Source organism: Uranotaenia lowii, chromosome 3 (genome assembly GCF_029784155.1).
Source record: "Uranotaenia lowii strain MFRU-FL chromosome 3, ASM2978415v1, whole genome shotgun sequence".
Classification (NCBI taxonomy): Eukaryota; Metazoa; Arthropoda; class Insecta; order Diptera; family Culicidae; genus Uranotaenia; species Uranotaenia lowii.
Genome location: NC_073693.1, coordinates 202,014,205 through 202,032,475, shown reverse-complemented (window position 1 = coordinate 202,032,475; position 18,271 = coordinate 202,014,205). Strand labels below are relative to the sequence as shown.

Genomic DNA, 18,271 nt, shown 5'->3' with positions numbered 1-18,271 from the left:
TTAAACTAACAACAATTTATTTTCAACAACAGGTAGCGCTAGCGCTAGTCTACCCTGAATTTTCAAAACGACCTAACTTTTTGTATTTGACTTTTTGATAAAACAATCCCCGATAGGAAATTTGACAGTTGAAAAATTTCGCCGTTCACATATTTAGTTGGGTGCCGATTTAGTCTGGCTACGAATCACCCTACTAAATCAATGACCCTATTTAGTATGCCGATTAATCGGGCTACGCTTGAATATGAAATAGGTGCCATACTAAATCGGCTGATGAGTAAGCTCACACAATTACGCGTGATTTGGTAGCACAATAAGTTGATCGACGTAATCGGGGTGGATCGGTCAATTTAGTTTTCGTAGGACTCTATTTAGTTGGCAAACTTTAAGCCTATTTAGTATGGAATGGTCATAACTGAATTAGTTTTTGACATGTGTTGTGTGATGGAGTTCATCGAAGGGAAAGCTTGGCCCACGGTTCGTCAGTGCTCATCAGCAGTTTGTTCGAGTGGCGAGCGGGTTTCTATCGGTTGCGTCATGACGACGTCAACCTGACCAAGTTCCCGGACGTTTGCCGGGCATGCCTGAAGCCGTAATCGAAGGTGTTCTTGATTCCGATGAAGGCATCGCTGATGACGCCCTCACCGTGGGCCAGTTTCTGGATGAGGTGCCAGAGGTGAGTTGATGGAATAAAAAATTTATTTTGGAAAATAGTTTGATTGTTTTTCTTTTATTTCAATAGAAAAACATTCAGCTCTCGAAATTCGTTTGTACCAGTTGGATGGAGGAGCTGGAACGGATTTCCACCTTCAGGTGCGAGCTGCTGTTGAGTCAGAAGTTTACGGAAGCCTTGGTAGATCGTTGGAGTTTTACTTCGCCAACCACCTACATTTTTACTACAGAAAAATAAAAATACCTTAACTGGACTTGCTCCGAGATAGGAAAATGAACCATTTACATAAATCGCCCTATTTAGTCGGATGGTACTTTTGCGGTCAATCAATCCGGCTATTTAGACGGATTGAGTTGGGTGGTAGGAAGAAAAATCAATTTTTGAGGTCAATCAATCCGGCTATTAAGTACGATTGGGTAGGGTGGTAGGAGAAAAATCGATGTTGGCGGTCAATCAATTCAGCTATTTAGTCGGATTGCGTAGGGTGGTAGGGAGAAAAATCAATTTTAACGGTCAATCAATCCGGCTATTTAGTACGATTTGGTAGGGTGGTAGAAAAACAATCGATTTTTGTGGTCAATCAATTCTGCTATTTAGTCGGATTGAGTTGGGTGGTACAAAGAAAAATCTATTTTTGCTGTCAATCAATCTGGCTATTTAGTACGATTGGGTAGGGTGGTAGGAAAAACAATCGATTTTTGAGGCCAATCAATTCTGCAATTTAGTCGGATTGAGTCGGGTGGTTAATACTGAATAGCTCGTTTGATATCCCTATTAAATAGCTGAACGTCGAAAATCTCATCAACTTTATCGCCCTACTAATCAGGCGATTAAGTCGGTTCCTACACAATCATGCTACTCATCACCCTATTTGATAGGCCTACGAAATCGGCTTACTAATCGGCTGATGCCCAGCAAAAACTCCCATAAGCGACGTTGCAACAATAGGCCGATTAGTATGATCGAAAATCGGCCGACGCACCCTTCGCGAGCCGACTAAGTATGGTGAATAGTAGGGTGTATTTCCTATCGGGTCATTCCATCAAAGCAATGTCAAGTTCAGATATTTTGCTGTCATAACAAAAATAAAAAATTGGCTGATCAAATTTCGAATCCTGTGTTCCAAATTACATAATTCCGCTGAAAAACAGGTAAAAAGCGAAACGTTTTGTTGTAGATGTAATCATTAGAACCTTAACTCTTTGTTGCCGTAATAGCAATGTTGCGGAAGGTGTGCACCGGATCGGTTCCCGTCCTCTTGGGAGCTGCCACCGTGGTGAAAGCCGAAGACGTTGCCACTAAAAAAGATGACGCCAAATCGAAAGCGTTGATCTGCCGACCCTCGGAGCTACCACTTTACAAGCCGCTCAATCAGAAAATCGACTGCGAATGTGAGCACAAGAAACATCCGCCTAAGGTTTCCGGCGCGGAACAGGCCATCGAGGATGGTATCCGGATGGTGCGAGTCCAGCTGAGCGATGCCTCCCAGCTGCTAGTAGACCAGAAAAAGCAAGTCGCCGTTTGGATCGATACCGGCAAGGAGCACAGTAAATGTAAGTTTCTCGGTTGGATTTATATGATTTTTGTTATTTTTCAATGGTTTACATTCTCATAGCGCAAGCAATGAAGTTTATCAACTGGATATCTGATATAGGATCTTTCTATCGATGATTCTACTGCTTTACATTCAATTAGTAACTTTTAGTAGTTTTGGAACATTTCAGAGTGGTACCAAATCCGATTCTAAGCTATTCAATTCAAGATGCAACGATCTTACTTCTTTTGTTAGAATTCCTGCATCGAAGTTGTTTTCAACCTATTTTTTATGCATATATTTTTAACATATATTTATTTCTATTTCATTTCTTTTAAAAACTTGTTTAAAATGTTAAATGAGAATCAACAGAATTTGTTGAAAACGAATGTATTAAACTGCACTCAAAATTCATACGAAGCACTGAAGTTTCAAAATAAGAAAACGAAACCAACATCAAATTGAAGTCATTTAAGACTTTGATATCAAAACCCCTGTTTGGTATTTCGTATTTTAAGGTAAGTGTTCTGATTCTATTTCCGATGCAGACAAGAAAACGAAAATAATTGTTGTTAAATTTGCCTTCAAATATATCTTATGTAGATTTATCAGTATTTTCAATTTCAATTTCGAATTTTGCGTATTTTTCATAAAATTATTTCATTTTCTTCTATTTTTAGTTATCCGTGATTACCTGAATGAGGAGGACAACACCTTGCCCCGGGTTGGTGCCATTGCTGTCGGTGGTTTGGCCGGTTTGATTTTCGGACTGCGAGGAGGTTTCTTCCGGCGTCTGATCTACATGTCGATTGGTGCCGGAGGAGTGGCTTCCGTTTGTTACCCGGAGGAGGCGGAAAAGTACGCCCAGCAGGGTCTAGTCGAGGGCAAAAAGTACGCCAACATCGGTTACAACTTTGTGTACGGCGTCAAACCGGGCGACAAACAGCTGGAACTGCCCACTATTCCGACCAGTTTGGGTGAGCTGAAGGACAGCGTATCGGGCCTGGCGAAGTCGGCTTACGATGCTGTGTTTCCGGATAAAAAATAATTTTTGTGATTTGCGTCTTGAGCAGCGTGTTGCATCTTTTTCGAGCATTAAATTATAAAGTTTAGTTGAATCATATGCTGTTTTTCAATGGTTATTATTTCTTTGGTTTTTAGAAGATCTTATCTTCTTGGTAGGATTCCTGGTAAAATTGTACTGCAAAATAATCTTAACTAATTAGTTTATTTTTATTGAACTTCTCTGCAAATTCGTTCATGATGAATAAGCGAATTTTTTCGCAAATTTTTTAAGAACTGAGCAAGCAAAATTCCTGCTTGATCCCAAAGTACCATTTTTTTATGATAATTACAAGAGTTTAATCCTTAATAATGATTAAACGACAATGAAAGCAAAGTCATAATTGCTAATCAGCATAAAAATGCTACTCTGGATTGAGCGGAATTTCGTCAACTAACTTATAACTGGGTTCTACGAAAAAAACGATTTTTGTTTTACAATTGGCTAAGTTTAACGAAATCGAAAATTTTCCATTCCATAACGCCTTTACGCATGCAACAAAACTGACCAAAATAATATAACATGCCACGAATGCAACTATCGTCACGTCATGCGCGGCGCAGAATAAGGGTCATTAAAAATATTTTTTTTTTGGTTTTGCATTTCCAGGATAAATTCTCCGTCAACAGTAGAAATCTGTATTGCATATCATCCGGGCGCACAGCTCTGTGAATAAGGGTACACTGACAAATCATTTCACACTTTAGTGTGTCAAATTTCACACATTTTGGAAATAAGTAGACCAACACATTAAATGTGTGAAGGTACCGCTGCACACTAATGGGAAATACCGCTTAAGGAAACGAAATGTGTGCGTTTCACACATTATGCAAAAAGCGTTTAAAACAGGAAAATGTGTGAATATCACAAAACAGTTCAATTTAGGTAAACGGGAGGTGATAGTTAAACTTATTTTCATTCATTTGGATATTGAAACATCATGATTTGAAATCCAATTTTTTGTTTTATTAATTCTCGCACATTTTCAGTAATTATTTAATTTAAGTGCTGCGGGGGGAGCAATTCCATGAGCTTTTTCTACCAGCCAGAACAAGCCGGCGATACCAGGCCGGATCTGAAAGAGAAAGTCATGCATTAGTCGATTTATTTTCAAAATTTCAGGTGCTGTGCGGGTTTACTTGCCATTGTTCTTTCATGACTTGAAGCGACTTTAGGGATGATTGCTGCTTGGCTCGCGCATGACTGTTTGTGATTTCACACACTTTTTCCTTAATCTGTGAATTCGTATAATGTGTAAATTTCAAACTTGCATGGTGTGTGAAAACCACACGCTAGAAATTATTAAACCATTTACGATTCAAAAATAACCATTTTTGACCTTTTCCCGGGAAATGCCATTTTATGAGTTCTCCATGAGAACTCATAAAATGACTTTTCGGGGAGAAGTTCGAATATGGTTATTTTTCAACCGAATGAAATTTCTTCGGAGAAGTTGAAAAATGGTTATTTTTCAACCTCAGCGCTATGTGGAATTAAAGCGTCATATAGGGTTATTTTTTCTTGTGTTTAATGTTTGGGATTTTCAAATGAAAAGAAAAGAGATTTTAGAAGTATTGAAGAAATTGCTTCTTATTTTAATTAAATTAAATTTTTGGAGGTTGGGCTGATGGGGAAATTGCACATAGTTTGGTGATTTTAATCTGTGATTTTCGTGATTTTCCTTTAAAGCTGCCGCCACACCTACAGGAAAATTTTAAGTTTCGCGTTTATGGTTTTCGACAATTTTTTCGGGAACATCTTTAATCCGATCTGACTGCAGCTTCTTTTACCATCTGAGACTGTCCAGTTGACTTGGCCTGAACCATTTCTTAGCTATGCTAGCACCGTGTTTAGCTCAATTGCTGGCTTTTCTGCCTCCTCACCGGTTCCCACTAACAGCATCCTCGATGAAAACTAGCCCCTCACAGCTTTCCGGATCTGTCCGAGGCAGATTTTCGACTGCTTTGATCAGCAAAAACTCACCATAAAAATCAGGCACTTTTGTTCCCAACCCGGAACGCGTCAGAAGAAACAGCCGCGATACTATGAACCATTTGTCTTGAATATTATCGCCTATGTGCGAGATTCCGATGAAATGTGAAGGCAAGTTTGAATGTGCTAAAAGTGAATTGAAGATTTTAAATTACAACTCAAAATTTAAATTTATTTACCAACCTTTTCCCAAACCGGATTTTCTACTCGACCGTGTTTGGGTGTAGCTTCTTCATCCGGGTCTTCTCCGCCATCATTCGGGTTTTCATTATGTACGAATGAAAAGATGCCACATCCGGATGAATATTCTCGATACTCTTTAGCCGGAACCACAACCGGGAGCGTCATTCTAGGCTTCTTCATTACAATATTGAAGTGACTTCGACGATGAACCGGCAGATCTTTTCCCGTATTTATCGCGAACTGGAAGCGGAGCTCTCACTTGGCGCACTGAAATTAATTATATTTTTGTTAGTCATCACGTTTAAAATAAATTAAGGATTTTTTTCATTACCTTTTAGAAACTCCTTCATGCTTATTCGATTTTCAAAGACAGATATACTCGAAAACATATCTCGCGTGAGCTTTCATTACGTCGAATGAAACAAAATTTGAAAAACTGAGATATTCACTAAAAAGGCTTCATTATAACATTATCTACCTATATGATTGATAAAACAATCAATTTAAACCCTTTTAATGTATAAAATTTAAGACTTTCAAAATGACGAATGAAACAAAACCTTGCTTGCCCATTTCAATGTTGCTTACGTCCCTTCTTCCAAACGGCGAATGTGCAGAGGAAGAAAAACCTAGCACATTCGCTATGGATTCCATGAGCAAACAGTGTATACAGGTAGAGGTAATCAGAATATCAACCTGGCAATATTATTTCAGATTCTTGTTTTCAGGCATTCTTAAATCGATACTCAAGGCTTTCGAACGCTGTACAATAATGCAGCAAGGAAAAGAAACCGTACAGCAGCAGTAGCAGCAAACCCAACAACTGATCGGCAGCAGCCTGCTGCTGTTAGTCACACAATCACCCGATTCACACTTTTATTACGCATTCAATAAATTTACCGCTACACTCGATAACTCACTAAGTTAACATTCACTATGTCAAAAAAATTGAAAACTTACCGGTAATTGCCTCAGAAACATTTGGGCGTAAGTGCAAGTTCAAAGAATCAAAGGACGAATGAGACAAATTTCCCCTCCAGCTGATCGGCAACAGAAAGCATGATCAGCAGCAGCGAGTTGGTTTGATCGATGTCGCACCCGATTCACACATTTAATTATGCATTTACTCACCAATTTACCGCTACACCACTTATTAAACAGCCACTACGCCGAGAAAATTGAAAATTTTCCATAGTATTTACATGAGAAACATTTGGACGTATGTGCAAGTTGAACGAATCAAAGGACGAAAGAGAAGAGACGAATGAAACAAATTTCCCCTCCAAACGACGAATGTGTTCAGACGTATGAACGATTTAGGTTTGAATATGTCGTATGTTCCTATATGATTGAAAAATAGCTCTAAAAATTGCAAAAAATTAAATTCATAATGTGGAATATCTGACACAATTAGTTTCCATGAATATTGCGTATTTTTTGAAGGGTTATCGGCGAAGGAATAAAAATAGGATTTAAAAAACACTCTTCAAATTTCAGAAGCGTTTTTCTCGGTTCGGTGTTTCTGTTTCATTCGACGTAATGAAAGCTCACGCGAGATATATTAATTTAAAAAAAAAATTAATTAATTAAAGAACGCGTTCGGCTGCACCAGCAAATACTTTCAAAATGGCGATTAAACATCAAGTTTTTCAACCATTTTCTGGTTATCACTCGAGAACTACTAATATGGTTGAATTTGAAACTAGAAAAATTATTGAAAAATAACCATATTGGCAGTTTTCAAACGAAGGCTTAAAAATGGTTATTTTTGAAGCGTAAATGGTTAAATGGAAATGAGCGTGCACACTCGAGTTTGACAGCTCCATATATTTGCAGATAATGTGTGAAACTATTTTGCAAAATGTGTGAAATGATTTATCAGTGTACAAACACAGTGAGCGCGAAGCGAACTGCGAAGCGAAATATTCATTCACCGGATGAATTTCGCAAGTTCTTTTTTGAAGGCCGGCCACAGTGTACGCGAATTGCGAAGCGGTTCAACACTGAAAAAACCTTCGGTGTTTTGCAAAAATTATTCACTCGTGAAAAAATCTTTGCAAATTAATTTGCAGAATTAAAACCGTGAGCGAGAGCCCGCATGGAGCAGTATCATACAAGAACGATCCCCATTATCTTCTTCCCAAGACACCCAAACGATTCCCTTTATAGTTTTGGATTATTCAAAAACGATTATACTAATCGTTTTTCCGTGAAATGGAATCGTTTAGACACAAATAACGATACAGGGAACGGGTTGTTAAGTAAAATAACGATTCATTTTTTTGCTTTTTTTTAATCGATTCCAAACCGAACGATACCATTCTGGTTATCTTCCGCTTATCTTTTTTTAAAGAAAAATTCAACGATACGATGTATCCTCGGATAAAGATAATACGATATACAATTCAAAATAGAAATACTAGACGATTCGAGATATTATTTTCTATAGATCATATTATTTATTGGAACTAGATGTTCACAAGTCAATATTATTTAAAATGATACATTTTAATAATTTATATAACTATCAAAAGAACAACTTGAATTCCACGCATTCCATAACGATGTTTTAAGGGTGAAATTTCTGTATCCATCTGATATGTTTGAAAAATAATCAGAATGTAAAATTTGAAATAATATTCAGCCAAAACATCTACCAATCAATAATAAAATCAATAGAATAACTATAGAGTAAGTGATGTACAAGTTATTTTTTTATGCTTTAATTCTGATCATGATATGAATATTACACAAATATAACAATTAAACTACAACTATTCACATAATACTTATTTTTTAGAGCTCTCTGTTAATATAATCTTCTTAAATGCTTCTGATTTAGTAAATGTACAATAATGTAATGTAATTGCTATTAAACAACAATCTCTGTGTTTTGACAAACAGACCAATGGACTTTCTATTAATGCTAACCCATCGCATTCTCGAATAGGTACTTATGAAAAAACAAGCATATCATACTTGAATCTGCATTATGATCTGGACTTATCAAATCGTTTGTAGATGAGAGCATGTTATTCATTTCCGAAAAGTAAAGTACGGCTCGATCATTTCAGCCCATTTCGGCCCATCATAATAAACGTTGCAGTATATTAGTAATGAAATGAGTTTTTGGCCTTTTAAATTCTATTTCAAATATTTTCTATATTATGTAATTTTGAAAAACTCAGGCCAAAAAAAACCATCTATAGAGGACCTTGCTCGATATTCTTGCTGAGTACTACAAAAATCAAACTTCACTTCTTTTATACATTAACAAGAGCCTCATTGTCAATCTTAATATAATACAGTATTGTTAACTGATTCTTTTCAGTATTTAGTTTGTCAGGTTTTTGATTGGTCATATTTTGACAAGTGTGGTAACCAGAATTGATAGTCTGTATTCTTATGAGTGATAGTACCAGAGACTATTAATAAAACTAAAATTTTGAAGCTCAATTGTAGTATCACCTTGCGTTGCATTTCTATACATCCTGAATAGATCAAACCAGTGCTTTGGCGTACCCTTTTTACTACCTCTTATCAGTTCGTAAGATAGAATTGATATCGATAATGAAACAGTCAGAACAATAGGTAGATATGTTTAGATTTCCTAAAATATTAATTTCAAAAATATAGCACAGAGCCAGATGAAGTTTAACAGAGTAGCACATTGCTCTTTTTCATTGTTTCGGATTTCATCTTTGAAAGTCGGTTAAACTGTGATCAGTGGTTAAACGTTCGTTTTCCGTTTTTAAGTTGGAGTCATTTTTTTTGACTGGTGTCCTGCAGTTTTGGCGATGGGGTTGGATTCAACTATTTATATCTGAAAGAAGAAAGTAAAACTCGTAAAACAACAAATTAACTGAAAGTTTTGATTTGAAATGGGATGCAACAAAGCCCCTATGATCAGAGTGATGCGTTCCTTGAGCATGCTAAACTCATATTTCAATCTGGAGATTTAAAAAAAAGGTATTTGTATAAAAGTATAAAATTAATTTATTTGTTAATTACTTAAAACAAGTATGAAAAATCGAACAGTAACGTTGGGGCGTGTTTTTTTTCAAAAGAAGTTCACGCACTCCTAGCCTAAGCGTCTGAACACATTTACATAAGAAATAAAAGATACTTACATGCTTTTAACTTCAGCTACATATATCTCGCATGCTGAATCGCAAATAATCGTAGGCCGACTTGATGTTTGCGAATTTGTCAACTTTTATTCAATTTTAGTTGCGCCTGCACGCTGTACCAAATATTAAAAAAAAACATGAACAACGCAAAACTTATACAATTTTTACCGCTGTAAAATTTGGCACATACCACTGGAGCTTGCACCTGTCGAGTAATATTGGACTGCTGTTATCTTTGCCGCTTCACAATTCCTCTGGCTCCTTCCGCCTTGGTTAGCATACGTAATCAGTGTGGTTTCAGTCGTTTCTAGACATCCGGCAAAATATGATGGCTAAAATCTTCCCTCGTTGCTCCCATTGGTGGCGAAACTTCCGGCCTTTCGGTATTTGAGCCGAGCATGCAAGACGGATGTGAAGACATACCATCTCCCTTATAACTTCAGATTGGCTTGGCGCCATCTGCATGTCTGCATGCAACTGCTTCCGGCAACACCGATCCAGCGACATTGGAAGCTAACCTAAAAAAAAGTACAATTAACACAATTCACATATAAATTTTAAAAACTTACTGATTTCGTAACCAAGAAACTCCGGGAGCGCTGTTTTCTTTTTCTCCGGTAGCGTTTAAGGAGGGATGCGAGCCTTCCGTTGGGTAAGAGTTTTTTCCTTCGGTCCATTAATCGCAACATTTTGTCTAACCTTAAACAAAATCAAACTATTAATTAGCACCGTAATAATATGAATATCCACAACTTACCTACTTATTCAACTGCCAAGAGCTGGTATTTCCGGCAGAGCATTCGGTGCCATGTAGCCACGTCCAACGCAAGTCGAGGAATTCGGGTCTCCCGTGTAGGAACCGGAGGAACGGCTTTTTGTTTACAAGCTGACGCAAATTCTTATTCAGTAAAGACACATCTTCTGTAGCTGAGACGCACTGCACTGGACACCATCTGTTTTTTTTTTCAACCATTAATGGAATCTTTTAAAAATAATTTTGTATAATCTCTTCAAATACATTGAAGTAAAGACACACGATAAAGCGAAGCTACGAACAGGAACGATTAACATTATGATAGCAGTATAATATTGACCATTTGATGTACGGTTTTCGATTATGCGGGAGACACGTACCGCGCCAAAAAACAAAATAATCCGCGTTAATTCCGAAAAACTACGTTAATTCCGGAAAACCGCGGAAAAAACCTTGCGCGTTCTATGACCGCAGGAATTATAAAAGGGAATCTTAAGGTCATGAATACTCGGTGCCTGGACTTTATGAATACGTCGGACAATAGATTTTTGACACCCAAATTCAAGATGGCGGCTTCAGCCTAACCCCAAAATACTTTAAATGAATGAAAATCGCATAAAACAAGCATAATGTGGATATAATGTGAGAGAAATCAATTAGTAAAAAGTCGAAATTTGCAGTCTGACGGTATGAAACGCCATCTTAAAATCCAATACTGCGGCTTCCGCTCAACTTTAAAATATTTTAAATGACTGAAAATCGCAAAAAAAAAAATCTACCAAACCTATGACAGAAATATAACAAAATAATGAAAAAAAAAAATTAACAATATTATAACAACAAAAATTACGAAACGCTGACAAAACTTTGATAGAAATATGGCAAAGGTGACAAAAATATTACAACAATATGAGAAAAAAATACCAAATCTATGATAAATTTTACATTAAAGTAGCAAAGCCTTGACCGAATTTTAAAAAAAACTGACAAAAATTGATAAAATTGACTAAATAAGAACAAAAAATTAACAATAATGCCAAAACTCGAAATAAAAACTTTTACAAATATTCGACAACATTATGGAAAATATGAAAATTTAAATAAAAATATGACAAATATAACAACTAATCCAAAATTTCAAACATAAAAAAAAATTTGCAATGAAATAACATAAATCTGGCGATACTATGACAAAAATCTTACAAATGTGATAAAAATATATGTAACAAAGCAATGAAAAAATATGATAAAAATGTAACAAAACTACGATAAAAAAAAACAAAATTATGACAAACAGTTGACAAAGGTTGTTATATAGTACTGTAAGATTTTTTTCATTTTATTTTAATTTTTGTCATAATTTTGTCATGTTTTCATTCGTCGTATTTTTGAAAGTCTTATCCATTACAACTGCATTCGATGATTACTCTTGTATTTGAACTCACGGACATTAGCTTAGGAGGGAACTAACTTGCCAACTGAGTTACACATATCACAAGCCCATAGATTTGTCTAGATGGTGTCATTTTTTCGTCGTATTTGCGATATCATTATATGTTCGGATTTGTCATTTTTTTGTCATTTTTCTTACATATATTTGAAAGTATTTTGTTATATTTTTATCAAATTTTTCATAGTTCTGCCAGATTATTTTCATCATTTTTGACAAATTTTTGTCATTTTTTTCAGAACTTTGTCATATTCTAGCCCATTTGCCTTATTTTTTGACAGATTTTTTAAATTTTATTGTAAATCTGTTGTTATTATTTTATCATTTTTGTTAATTTATTGTCAAATATTGGTCCTTATATTAGTTCTGTCAGGTCATTTTATTGTTATATTTTGATTATAATTTTGTCATAATTTTTTTTCTCATTTGTCATAGTTTTGCCATTTCTGTGAATTTTTTTCTCATATTTTTTTTCTAATTTTGTAATATTTGTCATATTTTTGGCATAATTATTTTACCACATTTGACGTGTTTTATTCAAAGTTTTGTCATTTGTCATAATTTTTTTTGTAATATTTTTAAATTTTAGTTATAGTTATTCTTATTTTCCCACAGTTTTGTTATATTTTTGTCAATATTACTTTAGCTTTATAACACTTGTCATATTTTTGTTTTTTCATTTCAGTGCTTTTTTGCAGTTTTCTCAAAATTTTTGTTAAATTTTTGTCAGTAATTTTTCATCTACTTTTTGATCCCTTTTACTCATTTCTTATATTGTGAATGGACCATACGATTTTCAGTTATTTATTGCATTTTGAATTAAGCGGAAACCGCCATCTTTTATTTCAAAATTGCGTCGGGCAGCCTAATTCGACTTCTATTTATTGAGCACTTTCATCCAATACCCATATTGTGGGAGTTTCATGTGCTTTTCAGTCACTTCCAGCATTTTAAAGATGAGTGGAAGCAGGGGCCATATTGGATTTCAAGATGGCGTCGGATAACGAATTCCAACTTCTATCCGTTCAGCCCGTTCACACTATACACATATTGTGGGACTTTCATGACACCGGTCGTTTATTGCCAGTTAAAATTTGTTTCAATTGAACTGAAACCGCGTTTTTTTTGAACATCCGCGCTAAAAAACCGTGCATTTTTCATTACCAACACAGAAACGGCAATGATAATTAAATAAATAAACTTTTGAAAAAGATTTTTTTGAAAAATAATCATTTGCGATAAAAAATATCCGAGAGCATATTTTCAGTGTATGTCCGGATGAACAGGATGAATTCGCGCGATCCAGCCGGGTCTTCGCACGAAAATTCGCTTGCACTGTGGCCGGTCGAAGTTTTTTCCAACGTGTTTCAATGAGAAGCGGTTTTTCGCGCGAATTTGAAATTCGCTTCTCACTTCGCTTCGCGCTCACTGTGAATTCGACCTAAGGGTATTATAGTAGGGATGCCATAAGTAAGGGAGAATGGGTATACTTGATCCCCTTTTTTTTATTTTTATTATATCTGTATGGGGAAATTTACTCGCCGTCTTTTGCATTTTCTGACAGCGTGTAATTTAAAGTTTATATGCTCCAAAAGTCTGAATGATACATGAACTCGTAAATGAACTAGAAGCATTTTCGTGTGTCTAAAAATATTGTGATATTTTAAAATTAGACTTGATCCTTTACTAAAGGAGACTTGATCTTTCATTAATGGTGCCCTGACCCTTGGCAAAAATCTAGTAAAATTCGAAGATAAAAGGTCCGTTGACTATTTTTTGCCATATTATTTCTCATTTCACTGTTTGTAAGTATCAGACAAAGAAAATTCTAAAAGTTTGTCTACTAGTACTTGCATACTTTGAGGAGCAATTTTAAAGTTCTTATTTAAATAAATTATTTTTAGTTCATTTTAACAGATAGATGCAGGATAAACATTAGTTAGCAGATTTTAGTAATTTCATGATAACCAATGATCACGATCCATTCAGAAGAAAAATATACCGTTTTGAACTCTAGCGATCAATTATACTCATAACATACATTTTGGAAAACTTCTTCTTGAAAAAAGTTGAGAGTTTACTATTGCTTTGAACCCAAGCAACCAGAATTCCCTTAAAAAGGTTCCATAGAAGCTTAATCAGCTCTCGTTTGTGTCTGAAGAGAATGCTAATCAGCCCAAAATTTAAGTTCTTAAAGCTACTTTCAAGTTCGTTTAGGTGGCTGTAGAGAACGCTATTCAGCTTCTAAGAGAATGTCAAGAAACTTCTACGCGCCGAAAAAAAAATCCGATTGACAGATTGCTCTGACAACCACATGTCAGATTGCTAGGTTGCCGGTCTATCATGGTCTATCTCATTGATTTTAATTATATTGTTTTGATTACAAAAGCTGCTTACACGCCTAGAGAATTGAACCGCTGCTCTCTGGGTTGCAATGAAATTCACCAGCCTCTCGACCAATCCAGCAATAGCTAATTGCCACTGTAATGATTAGTATTTAAACTTAATGTCATTTGAGATGATTGAGTGGGTTGGTCAATAGAAGGTACCTTATTTCGTTCAAAGGACTTTCAGTACACAATATGAATCATAACAAAAATTCGCATCATCAAAATTTATTCGAATATCTTATTTAACATATATAAGAAAAATTCGAAAAAATCTTGAATTCCATTTGTAAATATCAGTACAGATATAAACAAAACAAATACCATGACAAAAAAATTGACAGACATTTTTGACATGTCGCTTAGAATTCCCATAAAGGTTCTTTAAAACACCTTCAGGTATCTTAATGGTGCGCCTTAGAATGTTACGCGAACGTTATCGACCTTCTTGAAAAACATTTTTGACATGTCGCTTAGATTTCCCATATAGGTTCTTTAAAACACCTTCAAGTATCATAATGGTGCGTTTTGGAATGTTACGCGAACGTTATCGACCTTCTTGAAAGAAGTTCCATTGAAAGCGCCTAGAAGTTCCGTTATCGATAGTTTAACCTTTCAAAGGGCGATGGAAGTTCCTGAGTAACTTTTACGCGATAAGAGTCACCTGAAGTTCCCGTAAAACATTTTTTCAGCCAAATGTGAACTTCGGAGTTCCATCTTTAAGTAAAAACGCGACTTTTGGTTGCTTGGGAAAATATGGCATTATGAAGTTCATATTATACTAGGGTTACCATATCCCGCAATGCTAAAAAGAGGACAATGAAAAAAACTAACAAAAGAGTAAGGAAAACCTTATAAAAAATGCCCGGATTTATCCAAAATCTAAGCAGAATCCAAACCAAAACTACATTTTTCTATACATAGTGTACAATTATTTGAGCTTTTTCATCGAAATACATGTGCAAACATTTTTTGGAAGTTTAAAATTTGAATTGATCATAATGAATCATTTTTCATGTGTTCATTTTTCACTTTTCTCTTGAACTTGCATGGGAAAAGCCTAGATTTTGATCAGATTTTCTCGGATTTTGCCCGGTTTTTTAATTAAAAATTTTAAAATCCAATACCCGGATTTTGCCAGTGATATAACCAGATTTAGCGTGTAAGCGCTTTCAGTAAATCCCTTTGACGGAAAAGAGTAGTAGGACCACTAGAAAGATTAGTAGGAATTCTACTAGCCACCTACTAGCCGTCCCATTGTTTTCTAGTGGAAAATGGCCCAACCGATACAGTAGAAATGACATTCCCGATTCAGAATGACAGTTCTCGTTGACATCTGCTACGGTTTGATAGTATTGGTGTGTTAGATAAATGCTTATGTGTGTGTGTTAAAGAAGTATGATTGCATATGTATGAGTGCGTATTAGGAAGAAACCACATTGAGGGAAATTTCTCATTTTCAATGAAATGTTTTATCCTTCATATTTTCATTTTATTTGAAAAAAAAATTTAACACTATTACACTTTAAAAGGCACAATTTTTAATATCTGGACGCTGCAACCGTTCGGCACCAGAAGACCATCTCGTCCTTGTCCTTCAGTTGGGGTACTGGAGTTCCACCCGGCCCAGTGCTTTGGTGATCTGGGGCTCGAAGCTATCAATGGAGCACCTACATGGAAAGCTGGCTAAGTGGAATGATTACACCAAAGGCTGCAAAAAAGGAAGAAATCGAATTGAGCAATCAATCGAATTATTGAAATTTTTCAACTTACCTATTCCAATGAAAACCAGACTCCCGCGAAGAACGCTGTTGGCGGAAGCGCTTTGGTACCGTTCCTGGCCCATATCTGGAAAAGACCGCCAGCACCTTCATATCCGTGACGAGCTGTGACAAGAAAAAACATTGTAAACATTTTAATTACACTTATTTCTAGACATCTTACCATTTTTCAATCCGGCTCCGGCTTCTTCGGTATGGCGGCAAAATGACCGTTGAGAAAACTAAAAAAATTCAGGCCTACTTTGATCACCTACACCAACAAACAAAAAGTCGTTAAAACGATCAATCACTGTTGTACAGGCAAAGGATGTTATTGGTATGTTCATAATTGCATTTGTATACGTGCAATCGGTACAATCAGCTGACTGGGCTGATGCACGTTTAGAACTAAAATCAGAATTTATGGCATTGAACGCAACCCTACGCGCGGAATTTTTCTCTCAACAATGATCCGCATTGATTGGGATTGATCAAGCCCTACACGCTCGTTTTTTTATAACCATTTTCGAGTTTTATTTAACCGTTTTATGGTTTTTCTCTGAAAACTTCGAAAATTGTTATTTTTCAACCAGAATGAATTGTTGAAATTCAAGCATATTCAAAGTTTTGGTCGAAAACCAAAAAAATGGTTACAATTTCAATAACAAGCAGCGAAAATTTTCGTTCCGCCATTGTTTTTTTCAGCGACTCAAAGGATCGGGCTCCGTTTTTATTCCTTAAATTTCGCAACACAGTTTCAAAGGTAAATTATTTTCTGTTTGCATTGTGTTCATTATAATTTTTACGATCCACATCTCTAGTTTCATTTTAGGCAATCGCTGTTAGAGCGCGGAGGAACGCGGAGCAATCGAGTCGAGGAACATGCTGAGAAAATTTGTCATCAACTGCAGCGGAAAAAATGTACCGAAAAGACCACCCGATAAGAACAAAAAAGTTCCGGATTTGGAACTCAAGTTTGAAGCGCTATTCGAAGCGTAAAAGGTGAGTTTATTTTAAATACTATTGGGCATCTGCAGGAAATTTTAGGAATTAGAAAATGTATTGAGAAGGCGGATAGATTATTTATAACCTAAAACGACTTATGCTTCTCCGCAGGAATATGAATCAGCTCAACCAAAAATCGATTTGAACCCAGGAACCTACAGAAAATTGGAAATCGATTTTATGATCTACATACAGAAAGAGACAGCTTCTTCCGGCAACCCAAAAACACTCTCGGAAATGTCCATAGTACTAATCGGAGGATCAACACCTACTGAAAATCGAACAACATAAGAACTGATGAATGTTATTCTATATCAACTTGTTCAAATTAAATAACAATAAAAAACTATGTATTATAATACATTTCAAAATATCAAATTCATTCCGTAAATCTTTTTTTTTTCTAATTATGATAAGAAAGAATCAGGTTCCCATTTTTAAAAACGGTTGTTTTTCAACCATTATTCAGATCTGGTATTACGTTTGAAAAATAACCATTATTGAAGTTCTCTTTGAAATCCCATTTTATGAGTTTTCGCAGAAAACTCATAAAATGACTTAACCCACAAAACTTCGATTATGGTTATTTTTCAAGCGTTATGGTTATTTTTCAAGCGTTAATGGTTTAACACGGCCCAGCGTGTATCGAAAAGACTGAATATCATAAAGAGACATTCTCTGAAAAAAACCTGAAGCTTTGGATGAAATAATTAAATAAATTAAATCTTAAGATTAATTCAGTCACTTCTATTCTGGCTATTAACCTGAACACCCGTGTTATCATTTTAGTGTCACGAAAATCCCATTTTTACAGTTTATAATAGCCAGGTTTTTGGTTCAAAATGCCCGGGTTAGCTTGTCCTGAATGCGCTCTAAAAAATCCAGAAAGCTTAGGTATGACGTATATAATAATCATAAATTTTCTCATAATTTATATTAACTAATAACTAATGAAAAGAGAAAAGTCGTGGATTATTCGTTGGAAACGAAGTATTTGATGTTATGCTGACAAACCATACCAAACCCGATAAAATACTTGATTTCATAAAGAGATTTTAGGCACGTAATTCCTTTGAACAAACAATTTCTCAGATTTGTGCGCTACGAGCATTCGAGTCCTACCTATATTGCTTTTGTGCTCTTTGGTAACTGTTCAGGGATTAATTGCATACTCAAAGGCGCTTTTTGCACTCACTGTAAATTACGATTCAACGATGCCTTCATGAATACGGGATATTTAGGTAAGGTATTAAAAGTTTTTGTAAGTTGTGATTCTTTCGTATTTCTTGTATAAGATTTGGTTAATACCTTTCATATACAGAAACAAACAATTTGATTGT

General features: G+C 35.5%; 1 protein-coding gene and 4 long non-coding RNA genes across 5 annotated transcripts; 2 read left to right on the top strand and 3 right to left on the bottom strand.

Moving 5' to 3' along the window:
* The first annotated feature begins 1,688 nt into the window (after nt 1-1,688).
* Nucleotides 1,689-3,328, top strand: LOC129755175 (MICOS complex subunit Mic27). Its single transcript, XM_055751538.1, has 3 exons — nt 1,689-1,824; nt 1,891-2,226; nt 2,888-3,328. The coding sequence occupies exons 2-3, from the start codon at nt 1,893-1,895 to the stop codon at nt 3,253-3,255; spliced, it is 702 nt and encodes a 233-aa protein (XP_055607513.1). The 5' UTR covers nt 1,689-1,824; nt 1,891-1,892; the 3' UTR covers nt 3,256-3,328.
* Nucleotides 3,329-4,662: 1,334 nt separating this feature from the next.
* LOC129756388 (uncharacterized) lies at nt 4,663-6,879 on the bottom strand. Its single transcript, XR_008739454.1, has 3 exons — nt 5,777-6,879; nt 5,446-5,712; nt 4,663-5,388 (listed from the first exon to the last, which is right to left on the bottom strand). It is a non-coding gene; the product is annotated as an uncharacterized LOC129756388 (long non-coding RNA).
* Nucleotides 6,880-8,256: 1,377 nt separating this feature from the next.
* Nucleotides 8,257-10,464, bottom strand: LOC129758531 (uncharacterized). The gene is made up of 4 exons (XR_008740006.1): nt 10,333-10,464; nt 10,145-10,274; nt 9,576-10,093; nt 8,257-9,268 (listed from the first exon to the last, which is right to left on the bottom strand). It is a non-coding gene; the product is annotated as an uncharacterized LOC129758531 (long non-coding RNA).
* Nucleotides 10,465-15,647: 5,183 nt separating this feature from the next.
* LOC129751302 (uncharacterized) lies at nt 15,648-16,286 on the bottom strand. The gene is made up of 3 exons (XR_008738670.1): nt 16,111-16,286; nt 15,940-16,052; nt 15,648-15,877 (listed from the first exon to the last, which is right to left on the bottom strand). It is a non-coding gene; the product is annotated as an uncharacterized LOC129751302 (long non-coding RNA).
* A 272-nt stretch (nt 16,287-16,558) lies between these two features.
* Nucleotides 16,559-17,313, top strand: LOC129750672 (uncharacterized). The gene is made up of 3 exons (XR_008738449.1): nt 16,559-16,689; nt 16,748-16,928; nt 17,043-17,313. It is a non-coding gene; the product is annotated as an uncharacterized LOC129750672 (long non-coding RNA).
* Nucleotides 17,314-18,271: the final 958 nt, after the last annotated feature.

What these genes read in the sequence shown, in the direction of transcription:
- LOC129755175 (XM_055751538.1), top strand. Translation starts at nt 1,893, where the DNA reads ATGTTGCGGAAGGTGTGCACCGGATCGGTTCCCGTCCTCTTGGGAGCT. An exon ending in CGGCAAGGAGCACAGTAAAT is followed by an intron (nt 2,227 to 2,887) that starts GTAAGTTTCTCG and finishes TTCTATTTTTAG; the next exon opens with TTATCCGTGATTACCTGAAT.